The 13,429-nt window shown below is 35.3% G+C and overlaps 1 protein-coding gene across 1 annotated transcript in view; it reads left to right on the top strand.

Annotated features, from left to right (window-relative positions):
- LOC129805703 (uncharacterized) overlaps positions 1–11,286 on the top strand; it is a 33,100-nt gene extending 21,814 nt beyond the window's left edge. Inside the window, exons 9-12 of the mRNA XM_055853798.1 lie at positions 2,641–2,814; positions 3,315–3,400; positions 6,638–6,854; positions 8,063–11,286. Of these exons, the coding sequence (XP_055709773.1) occupies positions 2,641–2,814; positions 3,315–3,400; positions 6,638–6,854; positions 8,063–8,545 (960 nt within the window). The 3' untranslated portion in view covers positions 8,546–11,286. The remainder of the gene's footprint in view (positions 1–2,640; positions 2,815–3,314; positions 3,401–6,637; positions 6,855–8,062) is intronic.
- The last annotated feature ends 2,143 nt before the right edge of the window (positions 11,287–13,429 follow it).

The raw sequence follows: 13,429 nt of genomic DNA, 5'->3' as shown, positions 1-13,429 counted from the left end.
TAAAAGAAATCGTAGGTGCCGTATTCGAGAAAAACCAGAAAAAACATGGTTATGGAGGGGTTGGATCGGGTGCGGAAAAAATAAAAATCATAATAATGTTCCTTGGGTCGATTTATGGGGCAGTCCACCGAAAATCCAAAGTTCGTATTGTAGTAGGACTGTTGAGCCTAGAGGTTTCTGGAGGCAGAAAGCCCATACTGACGGGGACCCTTCTAAGCCACAATATGAATCACTGTTCAGTTGGGGTGGAGACTCTAAGAGGTGCTATAACGGTTAAATTCAGAGAATAATATATCGGCGATAGATAGATTGAAGGTGCATACGAATCGGTTCCTGAGTCGGCCTTTAGCCGTGAATTTGAGAGGAACCTTGATCCGTGGCTCCGCGGGAATGGGCAATGGGGGATCTACTCAGGGAGGCTGGCAATGAAGGGCACTCTAGCATATTCCGGTGTGGGTCAATGGCATATATTGCTGCAGTATCTCTTACAGTTTCGCCTCTACATGAGTAACAAATTTACGGACAGACAAAAAGGATATTTAAGAAAGATTGGTCATTTACGGGTATTTAGGCGATTGATTACCGATTACGACAGATGCAGCGGAGCTAGACATTTCAAAACCTTTCCAAAAAATCAATATTTATACAAATCGGTTGAAAAATAGACACCTAAAATAAGAAAAACTTTTCCTCAAAAAGTCAAGATGGCGATTTTTATGGATCATTGGTAGGTTTGGACGAAATGTCCGCCTGGACCACCTCTAAAACATGTCCAAAAATAAAAGAAATCGTAGGATTCGTTTTCGAGAAAAACGAGAAAGAATAAAACATCTAGATACATATTTTTTTATGGGGGGTCACCGAAGACCGGAAATTGATATCTCTTACCGTTTATCTATTTGACATCACATTTCATTTTGTAAAATGAGTTGTAATCAAGTGAAAAGAACACCATTCAAGTATGACCGTGGTGTCACATAAGATTAATATTAATATTAACAAAAGCCGGAGAGAGAGGTATATAGTATGCAAAATTTCAAATGGAATATCACGTGTGTTAGAAAGAGTACACTGTAGTGGAGTAATACGATGAGTAAGATATTCCTATTTGTATTAATTGCTTTCTGAATTGTATTACAGGCAATTCGAGCAATTTTCTATGCGTGTCAACTGTGATTCGGTCAGTTTTCGAGCGAAACGCGAGAGAGAGGCAAGATAAAACACTTGCTATATTTTTTGGCATTCTCGCAGTTCATAAAGCATTAATCTTAATATTAATCGTATATGTGACATGTTCATGAGTTTAACTCATCTTCTAACAGGAAATATAAATTTTTTTAAAGTGAGATATACTCTGAGAAATCTTGTCCACCGAAAAGTATATTTTTTTCCAAAAACCGTCTCTAAAAATTAGGTTCCAATGGCTGAATTTTGAAAACTTTGAAATGAGAATTTTAAAAACTACAAATTATTTTTTTTATAACGCTGAAAAAAGGATTTAAAGAAAATATGCCATTGTTTATACTGCGTGATCCACGTAACCCCTTAACCTAGGGTAAAATGTGATAATTCGGAATCATATCGATTTTAGAATTTTGAGATTTTTTCGCTGTTTCAAATGGTCAAAGATGAAAAGAAAACTACGAAATAATAAAAGACTTTGCATTCAAGAGTTCTTCGTTGTTTTTTTTTCCTCTAAAGGAAATCTCACAGTTCCAAAATAAACATGATTCCAAATTACCCCATCTCACCCTAACTCGAAAAATACTAAAAGAGTTGAATTCAAGTATTAGCGCACTGCGATACACGCGTTTTGTGTTTTAATCCTTTTTAAGCCATTGATGAAAAGTGTTAGAATTTCGAATTGTACTCACTGCACTTAATTCCATTGGACTTTAGACTAATAATTCTATCCTTTGTTATCAGAAAAATCATATTACGTAAATCTTCTTCAAACCCTGCATGACTTAGATGGCAAATCGGATTTACAATAAAAACGTCATAGCTTCCATGAGCAACAAAAAAGCCTTAAACTGATTGATTTTTATCGCTGTTGAGGATTACGATTGTTTAAATAAATTCCTTTTAGGCTCTTCTCTATTTTTTTTAATTAAAAAACAATAACGTTCAGTACAGTCAGTGTGACTTTAAAAAAGCTTTGTGCATTATGAGAAATTATTTAAAGGGACTTAAAAAATATTTTCGTCAATTCAACAACTCATAAATCCTTTATATTTCGATGTGCATAACAGATCACAATAAGTGTGCAGTTTGTATAAATATTTTGGAAATAAAATTATACTAAAAATACAATTCCAAGCTTTGCAATATCCTACTTTAGGAAACCAAACGCACACTGTGAATGTACACTTTCCGTTTCCCCTTGAGTTTATCAATTGAAGCCCAGAGCATTTATCTGTTTGCATGCACTTAATATAGTTGCTGAGCTCCCATTTATAAATCGGCATATCGTACGAAATCCTCGTGAATTTATGGAATGGTGTCCAAAAGTGTGCAAAATTTTCCTCAGATTGATCTCCTGGTGTGTTTTCGGTTGCTACCATCCGAAAATACCCAGAGGCAGTATTCGCGAATAATACTTTCCACTCGACTATGGGAAATATAAATAAATTATTGCAGGGTCTCTTCTGGGCATTGGCGTGTATCTGGCTGATTTACGACGATGTCAAAATGCCACACTTGAAGGGTGAACCCTATACCGGAAACTCCAGCTACGTGCCCATTTATACGGACTATATACCAACTGAATTCTTTGTAAATGGGATAGTTTCGGTTCTGCTAACCGTCATAAACACTAAAAAAGAAAGTTGAATTTAAAGTATTCAGTGTAATTGGCCAGATTATAATTTTTGCACAATAGCATTAATATAGGAGACGAATATATAATCTCCACTACTCAGCTGTGAGCTGTATAAACTATGTGGAAAATTTATAATTAGGACATACGCATTGAGAAGGAAGGGGATATGAATTCTGCTTTCATGAAATTTTTCTGAACTAATAGAACTGCTTGTAATTTGGGGCAGCTTGCAATTTTGAACACTGTGAGGGTAAAGTCGGACACCACAATTAAATTGATTAAAATTAAGGAATCCATTATTTGATAATTAATATATTCCATCTAAATATTTGTTCTCTTTAGAACATTTTAACACTAAATTCCTTAGATTTTGAATACGATTTGAGTTAAAATTGCTTTGATGAAACTTTAGTGGAAGCAACTGCTTACAAGAAATATGACAGAACTTTATGTACTAGTAATTTTTCTTCGATATTTTTAAGTAATATTGCTCGTGATATGCATCTTTATCACAGCCATCATCGTGCTCAAAATCAAAGAAGTCGCTTCGCCATATACCTCCAGTCCTGATTTGAGACGGTGAGTAAAGTAACCTTAAGACTGTGTCTTTCGGTTTTAACACTCTTTTCACATGAAATGATCTCTATCATACATATTTGAGCTGTGACGGATCAATACCATTATGTATAAAGTGCAAATGTCTGACCTAGATATCAGATTTTGCCTTTAAAATAGTATTGTGCAATAATCTTAGCACTAAAAAAGAAAGTTGAATTTAAAGTATTCAGTGTAATTGGCCAGATTATAATTTTTGCACAATAGCATTAATATAGGAGACGAATATATAATCTCCACTACTCAGCTGTGAGCTGTATAAACTATGTGGAAAATTTATAATTAGGACATACGCATTGAGAAGGAAGGGGATATGAATTCTGCTTTCATGAAATTTTTCTGAACTAATAGAACTGCTTGTAATTTGGGGCAGCTTGCAATTTTGAACACTGTGAGGGTAAAGTCGGACACCACAATTAAATTGATTAAAATTAAGGAATCCATTATTTGATAATTAATATATTCCATCTAAATATTTGTTCTCTTTAGAACATTTTAACACTAAATTCCTTAGATTTTGAATACGATTTGAGTTAAAATTGCTTTGATGAAACTTTAGTGGAAGCAACTGCTTACAAGAAATATGACAGAACTTTATGTACTAGTAATTTTTCTTCGATATTTTTAAGTAATATTGCTAAATATTGATTGAGTTTTGTGTTTATTCACATTAATAGGGATATGTTCATTTGACTTCGGGTGAGGTTTTGTCTGTGAACTAAATATGAAAAATGGACAATTTTGTCAGAGATTCACCAGTGAGGTTTGTTAATTCGGGCAAGTGTTTTTTTCTCGAAATTTTGCAATCATTTAGCTTTTCTGATAACTAGGTTTTATAAATGTCCAAAGAAACAAAATGAGAATCATTTTTACGAATGAGATGCTGTACGAATAAACTTTAAAAGAATCCCAGAAATGCAAAGGAGTGCATTTATCCTCGCGCAATTGGAGTGCCGAACTCAACTCTTTTTATTGAAATAATGGAAAGTTCCAGGGCTGCTTATGATATCCTATGGTTCCTTTTCATAAACAGGAGGAAGAGTTGATAAATTAGGTTCTTCAAATGTATAACAATGAGCATCCTATTTAGGCGGATTTGCTGCCCAAAATTACAAACAATTTGTCCGAAATTACAAACAAGGTGTCCAAAATTACAGTCAAGTTCTTCTCTACAGTAAAACCGGGTGACTTTGTTTTCCATGGGTAACTTTGCCGCAGGGGCCTCTCGACATTTCATTTTTCCATACATTCTTGCATAGAGACACTGAAGGAAGACTATTACCAAGTTTTTTTCCTAAAGAGAATTGACTTATCAGTCTGAAATATTTCGAAATTGTACATTAAATGCTATCTAAAAATACATATTTCATAATGTTCGCCGAAATAATACAGGAACTACGAGCAAATTTGTTCAAGTCGCGGTCTGCAAAATTTTTACAAGAAAAAGTGGAAAATGGCTTCACTTTTAATTAGGCTTGATGGGCCCCTGTTTTGCCCCTTCCTGCTCGTAAGTTTATCTTTAATTCTATCACATTGGTGTGGTCTTTACCGATCTGATCTATCATGTTTGATGGGTGAGGTTCATTCTTAAACATTAGAATTAAAGAAAAGTTTACGAACATTAGGGGGCAAAGTCATCCACGGAGGCCAAAGTCGCTTGCATTTATGGTACATTTTTATTTCATTTAGAAAAGGTATTACGAATAATTTTACAGAAAACTGAGACTGTAAACAGCTTGCAAAATTATAAATACCCAGGGGCCTCTCAACATTTCATTTTTCCATACGTTTATTCATAGAGGCACTGAAGACTATTGGCAAGTTTTTTTTTCTAAGGAGAATACGCTTATCAGTCTGATATTTTTCGAAATCGTGCATTAAAAGCTATCTAAAAATACATATTTCATAATGTTCGCCGAAATAATACAAAGAACTAGGAGTATATTTGTTTAAGTAGCGGTGCAATATCTGCAAAATTTTTACAAGGAAAAGTGAAAAATAGCTTCACTTTTTATAGGGCTTGATAGGTTCCTGTCAATACCACTTCTGAAACGAGATTAAAAAAGACTTGAATTTGTATCTGAAGTACTGAACTTCAAACTTAGAACATTAGTGCTTATATGCACCCCGTCCTAAAATACTAGTACTTCCCCTATGTATGTCCGCCGGAGGCATATAAGCTCAGTTTTATTTATTTAGTTTATAATATGTGAATGGATACTGATAAAATTAATTTTTATTAAAGGAAAAGATTATAACCGTAAGAATACATGTGGATTGGTAAAACAACTTCACTCACACAAACAAATAAATCTGAAAAGAATTTTCTATACGAATAGTATCTCATGAGTTTCCGAGAAATGTTTTTCATTTGTCCACCCTTCCAACATGGTATTCCATTATTTTGTCTGAATGAAAGAAAAATATTTCTTTAAAATTCTCCTTTTCATTTATTCTATATTTAAAATATTATATATTTTCATCCTAAAATCTTAAAGTATTTTCAGTATTAAATCTACAACATAATAGAATCACACATATGACTTGTGAATGAAATCCACACAATATCCCTTATATTCTCACCAATTTCTCGGAGATTAAAGTCATCAGAAGAGATTTTCCAATTAAATTAGAATTAAGCGGATGATTCGACGAATTTCACCAGCATTTAATGTTTAAATTAAATCGTTGCTTTCATGTTGGAACATAAAATGGAGGAGTTGTGGCAGAAAATTTGTTGCCAAAAAAATATAAACCACAAAAATTCTTAGAAATTGGGTTAAAAGGAGCTGACTAAAGGGAAAATTATTTATTTAAATTCTAAGAGTATTAGATAATACGGGAGAGATCAGAAGATACAATTTCCGGTCCATCGCTGGACCTTTTGCCGTCATTTCCCTTAAAGTTCTCCGAAGAAAAGGCAACACTCTGGCAAAAAGTCTCGGATAAGGCGATTTTGGGAATATATATTTCTCAACATCACCCTTCTGCCTCAATCTAAGCTCTACCACCCACTCTGGTTCAATTTTACAGAGTCCCAGTGATGAGCTTTAAAATAGTCCACAGTTGATGTATTTTGTCAGCCCATCCGCATCCAGATCAATATGCCATAAACTTAGCTTTACTTTGCCATAAGAAAACAAACCACCAAAGTCCTCCTACCCACATTTTGCTCACATTTAAATTTAAATTATCCAACAGATTCTGGGAAACTGATATACGTACAGTGAGAAAAACAAATCGCTCAACAATTCGGCGTAAAAATGCCGCTGAAAGAAACCCAACATACCAGGAGATGGCAGAGCCAACAAATAAGAAACTTGGAACTGTTCTGGAACGAGCGCTTAAGGAAGCCGTTGACGATGACACATTTAGGAAAGTCAAGAGGATGAGCTACTCCAGTAATGCAGCAGACGAGGTAACATCACTCCCTTTTTTTCCTTTTTCTCACCCTTATTCTCCGGCTCCACCAGAAAAAGTTGTTTTTTTCCTCCATTTCTTCTCGTTCTGTCTGTTGAGAATTTTTTCTTCCTAGGATAACTTTGTTGCAGAGAGTCTTCCTTTTGGTGTATTGCCTTTTCTTTTGAATAAAGTGCTAAAAATAATATCCATATTTGTGGATGTCTAAAGAAACAGGAAATCGCACTTAAATAAATTAGTGAAAAATTCGAAAACAAACATTTCATAAGCGTCAGATGGACTTTAGACAGAAAATTTCTATGTGCTTCAGGTTAGATTTCATTAGTCTGCTCCGTAAGTTCAAATGCTTAGGGTTCACACCAAAGGAATTTTGTATGTGAATTGCACCAATTAAAGTCATATTAATTTTGAGAGTCAAGGAAATATGGTGCACAAAGCTCTGTGTGAATTTGAGAAGCTTTGGGGCTTTCAGATGCACAAATTTAGAGCACTTCCAATGTGGGGTTTTTCAAGTTTATCATTAATTACTGCTGATAGTATGACCACACAAAACCAGAAAGGAATTTAATTAATTTAATTTTCTTATAGTAATTTATTTAAGTAAATGATCAAAATCATCATCAAAATTTTCAACCGCTTATCCCTATATGGGGTCGCGGGCCCATGACATCCAAATTACCAGCCTATGCTTGTCGATCTTCCGCCACTTCAGGAAGATGTTTGGGTTTGATCTCAAGGCATTCCGAGAAAAACTCTGAATTTGATTCAGCCACCTTATCCTAGGTCTGCCTCGAGGTCGGCGCCTCCTCACAATAGCTTGCATTAAAATATTTTTTACAAATTATTAACTTTGTGATTTTCAATCAAATATATTAATATAATATTTTTTTAAATCAAAAAATACAGGATTAATCCATTGAATAAATCCGTTGAAGTGAATTGAAATGAAAGTACATAAGATTGCATTGTAAAAGAGCAAATCGTAAAATGTCTAAAAAGCTTCCTTTCTTATATGCTGCTTTGAAATTGGCGAGAAGGAGATTTTTCTGTATCACACATTCATACATATTAAATATATGAAGCAAGTACATATAATTTTGGAGATGTCTCCACAAATGATATATATAATTTAATCTAGAGAAAGATGAAGAAAGGTCTCAGCCAAGAATATCCGGAATTCCCACTGATAATTTATTTTTATTGCAGCTTCCGCACAGTCTGGCACTCCCTCCAGGATCCAGCGCGAGTCCCACTGCGAACAGCGGCAGCAGCAGTAGCGGAAGTGTCGCGGCCAATGCGAGTGCCTCCAAGACAATTGCTCAGACAGACCTTGTAGCCCTGGACAAATTAGTCACGTCACTGCTGGAACGCAGCAGTAGTCCACAGCCTCGAGGATCCTTCAGGCTCAATCGCCTTCGTTCCCTTTCGCGCTCCTCGCGCTCTGACTCTGTGAGACGCGCAGGGAATACAGCAGCGTCAGCTAATATCACAAACATAAACGCGGATTCACCCTCTGGCTCCATGCCCACCATTCCAGAAGGTGGTAATCGTACTGCCTCGTGGACAGAGAGGAACATTCCAGGAGTACGGCATGTTCTCAACACCATTACCAATGCTCCGCATAGATTTAGTCACGCTTCGAGCGACAGGAATGAGGAAAACACCAGGCTTACACAGAATATCGACTGATAGGCCCAAGGTTGTGGAAGTTGACTAGAAGTATGTACACCACAATACTTCAAAACAATAACTAGCCTTACCACAATTTTCAAAAGCATAGAAATTTCTAGTACTTTTGATAAATAAAATAACCTAAATTCCTGAAATCCATTAGATTTCATACAAAAAATTAAATTTTTAGAAGAATAGAAGCATAAACGAAAATACATCGCATTTATGAACAACACCAACGCCACATAGGGCAAGGCTTTCAAGCTTCGTAACACACTCTGACTTCGAACACTTCATATTTTTTCCCCTTATTAATGTGTGACTTAACTCTAGCTAAGGACCCAAATAGATTCAGGCTGATCCTCGAGAATATTTAGCCCGTAAAATATGGCAGTAAAGATTTATTTTAAACTGTCGTACACTGAGGAGTTTAAGATCATCGACTAGATGTCCTTTGCATAAATTTTCATCACCTAATCTTTTATTGCCGAATTTTACAGGCTAAATATTCTCAAGGTTCAGCCTAAAGCTCGCTTGGTCCCCGTGATCACATTACTCCTCATAGGGACGTGTTTGTTGGTTGCGATTTACCGTCCTTCGGCTAGGGTTCAGGGATATTTGGTGCCTAGGGCGAAGCAAGATCTTTTTTACCGCACTCTTTTTGTAAAAGGAGATATAATTCCCTTCCCCGTGAGGCACGTAGCTCTCAACGGGCGATTCAGAAACATTTCCAAACTGGGCCTAACTGATTAGTTTATATATTAGGTGAGATTCTTAACAATCTCACCTACTATAATCCTAACAAAATTTCATGTCGTCCGATCGACCTCAAATTTGGCCAAAATGTGTTTCAGCACTTCCTGATCACGAATATATATGTGGCTAATTTACGTTCCCGGCCGGCCGGCCGGCCGGCCGGCCGCTCTTTGGAGCTTAATAGCTCCTAAACTAAAAAAGATATCGACTTGCGGTTTTCGGCAAAGGTTATATATCGGGTGAAAATTGCAACTTGGTGCATAGACCCCCCACCCCCCACCCCTCCTTCTGCCATTTTGAAGACCCCCCTTTTTTTGTTTTCTCAATAGCTCCGCCCCTATGGCATCGAGCGGGCTCAAATTTTAGTATGTTATAGCTGAGCCTTAGAGCTTTCCATCAATACCAAACTTAAGGTCCCCCGACCCCCCTGACCCGAGCTATAAGGGTCCAAAAAAAATTTCTTAAAATGGCCATAACTCCGGTTCTAATTGTCAGAATTTAAAAAGTGAGGGCTTTTTGGAAAGCTCTCGTGAAATGCCACTTCCCCTTCTAACATCGCAAGTTCATAAAACCACCGCTAGGGGCGCTTTTTTTAAAAAGAAAATTTTTAAATCTTAAAAGTTAAATAACTCAAAAATTCCATTGTGCATCGGGCTGAAAATTTAGTATGTTGTAGCCGTTGATTATACCTATCAAACAAAAAAAACCTTAAGTCGATCCATAACCCCTGACCCGAGCTATAAGGGGTCAAAGTTCGAACATTGACCGGCCTCTATCTCCGGTTCTAATTAACATAGCGACCTAAATTTTACCTTTTTGGTTTCGTCTCGATGAGCACTTTCAGATGGAAGTTCAAAAAGTCACCACAGGTGGCGCTGTGATAGCGTCAAAATTCATCGAAATTCAAAGTCACTTTTCTCAAAAACGGCATTGTGCAAGTTAATGAAATTTTAGTATGTTGTAGTCCAGTCTACAACTTTCTAGAATGTTTGAACTTCGTGGAACCAACACCAGGGGCGCCACAGTCGAAAAACCAATTTCAATATCACATAACCTCAATTATCTCGACTGTCGCTGAACCGATTTTGATGATTACTTCGACATAATTGTAGAGCACATTTGTCTCTACATTTCGTCCATACATCATTTTCCGCTCAGACTACGCTATCACTCCGATTTTGCCGTTTAAGTGTGAAAAAATTGATTTTTCCCATAATAACGCTTTGAAATCACTCAGATGCCAATTTGACTGCCTCTACTCCACCAAGACACTTAAAATAGGGGTTTAAATGGAAAGTCCCGCAAAATACAACAATTCTTTGATTTAGTTGAAGTTCAACAAATGAACACTTGGGGCACTCTGGATGAAAAAACGAGTTAAGAAACAAAAAACCTCGCTTATCTTGGCTTCTGAGTAATCGATGAGTTCAAGTTCTACGGCAAAATTATAGAGAACATTCTGGTCTACATTTCACCCATATAACACTTTTCTGTCAGTTCATCCAAATCCTTGACATTTTGGTTCAAATACAAAACTTGTATAATTTCACGAATTTGGTTCAAGATAACTGAATGGCGTCTCCCTACTTCAGCATCAAATCGAATTTGCATGCACTCCGAGTTAGCTCACGTTAAGAATCTCACCTACATAAGCCGGTTAGGATTATCTGTCCCTTTTTTTCTTTTGCTTTCTTTTCTCTCTTTTTCATATTATTTATTATTTTCTTTCCTTTTTTCCTTTTTTCTGTGTTTTTTCCTTTTTCTTTTTAAATTCTTTTTTCTTGCCACACGATTATAAGAGGGTTGTACCCTATTTGTTGTGGATTTTTGAAAAAAAATTAAACTTAAAATTAAATCTATTTGGGCCCTAAGGAAAAAAGATCAAGTGTTCGAAGCCAAAATGTGTGCGAAGCTTGAAAGCCTTCCCCTAATAAGAGCAATACAGTTAATTTATTAAGGATTAATTATAATATTGTAAGTCAATAAATGATTTTCAAAAGATATTTTATGTTTTGTCATTGTAAGTTACTATGTTAAAACATTATTTCTTTTGATTTTATTAAATCAAATACAAAGAATGGAGCAATCCCACTCATGTACTTTAGGTATTATTTCTAAGATAATTAACTTATGTCTAAAAATTACACTAAATATTTCCAAATAGCTACAACCCAAGAGCAATTAATGACCCATATTATTTAAAATACTTAAGCTGAGGTGAATTTTTATAGGGCGAAATTTTTATGAAATATTCTCGTCGAAAACCATTCAAATAAGATATTTTCATGCGAAGATAAACTTTATGCGAGCAACACTATCATTCCTATTATACTGTCGGCTCTCTCCAATTAGGAGGAAGCGCGCTACCTTTGAAAGACTTAAGCTAAGAACAACTAATTTTTTCAATATGTTTTAAGTGAATTTTACCCATTATAATAATTATATTTTAATAGTTATTCCAATGCCTTAAATTTTCTGAAAAGACTTATGGTTCAAATTCATTAATAATATAAAAAAAGAGATGGAAAAGCGCCCCAGCTTTGCTGAATGGTCAAACTTACAAGATGAAGCTATCCTTGAATTATCTCTTTTTGTATTTTTTTTGTATATACCAGTTTATTAACGATTAAATTCATTCGCAATTCGAAAAACAATTTTTAACTAGAAAATAGGATACAAGTAAGAAGTAACATACATAGAGGAAAAAGAAAAAAAGACCGTTCGTGATAATGTCCATTTATTGGTGGGGGGGGGGGTCATCAAAAATCAGAAGTCGATATTTCTTACAATTTGACCTCCAGCTCGGGAACAAACTCAAGGTCAAATAAAAAATAATAATTTCCGAAAAAAATACTCAATCATCGGTACTTAACCGATTCATTATCGATGCGACCGGATTCCAAATTTAAATACATTTCCAAAAAAAAAAAATCAAATGAGTTAGAAAATGAGCCCTCCAGAATGGTTGATATATTTCAATCATTTTACCTTTAATATTTGACCTTTAATATTTCAAAATAAGGAATTTTCCGGTCATATGCATTTTTGGACGAAAGTGTTTGTTTTGGACTATCCCTAAAACATATTCGAAAATAAAAGAAATTTATAGTACCGTTTTCAAAATAAACCAACAAACATGGTTTTGGGGTATTGGGGATCACCAAAAACCGGAATTTGATATCTTTTATCGTTTAACTCTATTTAAAGACGATTGAGTCACCTGTTACCGAAAAAATTAATTATTTCCTACGGCCATCCAAAGTTGTGTTTTGCTCTAAAAAGTCAGAAAAAAAATTTATTGACCCCCAATTTATGACCTTATTGTCCTTAAATGGTTATAAGTTATAATCCACAGTTTGGACAAGTTAGAAAAAATACGGAACGAATTCTACGCGTGTAGCACGAATTCTACAGTTTCTTTTAAGGATAATAATTTTATTGGTTCATTCCCAAGATACAAAAAGTAACATGTAGGACTATACATGTCAAGTGATTGAAAAGATAAGCTAAATAATGCCTCTTCATTGTTGCTAACTTAACTCGTAGTCTCTTCCTTTCACTCATCTGGTTTTGAAAGAAATTTGAGAATCGTATAACGACGTAAACACTCCACTTCTTAATCCCTTGTATCACTTATTCCCAAACCCTTGATAACTCATCCAACTCAATATACAACCAACTTACTTTCATCTTATTTATTCATGCAAATACTAAAGACTGTAATGTCTTTTAGAAACATGAAAAAAATCTGTGTAACTCTTATGTCCAGCAACGCAAAAACTTTCCTCTTGAGAGAAAGCCCAAGTTCTCAAAGGTAATGTACACCATTTCCCGGAGAAGAACAACCCCTTGAAATATTAACCAAAGTCCCATCAGAGTTTAACTTTAAACATATTGTACTTGAGAACATCACGAGGAGAGTTTGTCTTAGAAACACTCCTTGACGTGCTTTGATAAAAAATTCAAGAATGTGTAATGTAAAGCAGGAATACCATCTTAAACGTCAGGACAAACTAAACTTCCTTCACCAATTGCCAAAAGGAGAGATGCAACTTTACAAAATGAGACAAAGTTCATCATGAGAGTGAGAGAATATCACAAATCTAAGCTAAAGTTGCACATAGAAAGCATCCTTGACTCGATGAC

The sequence above is a fragment of the Phlebotomus papatasi genome, chromosome 3 (genome assembly GCF_024763615.1).
Source record: "Phlebotomus papatasi isolate M1 chromosome 3, Ppap_2.1, whole genome shotgun sequence".
In the NCBI taxonomy this organism is placed as follows: Eukaryota; Metazoa; Arthropoda; class Insecta; order Diptera; family Psychodidae; genus Phlebotomus; species Phlebotomus papatasi.
Note: the sequence above shows the minus strand (reverse complement) of the source record. Positions and strands in the feature narration are given on the sequence as shown.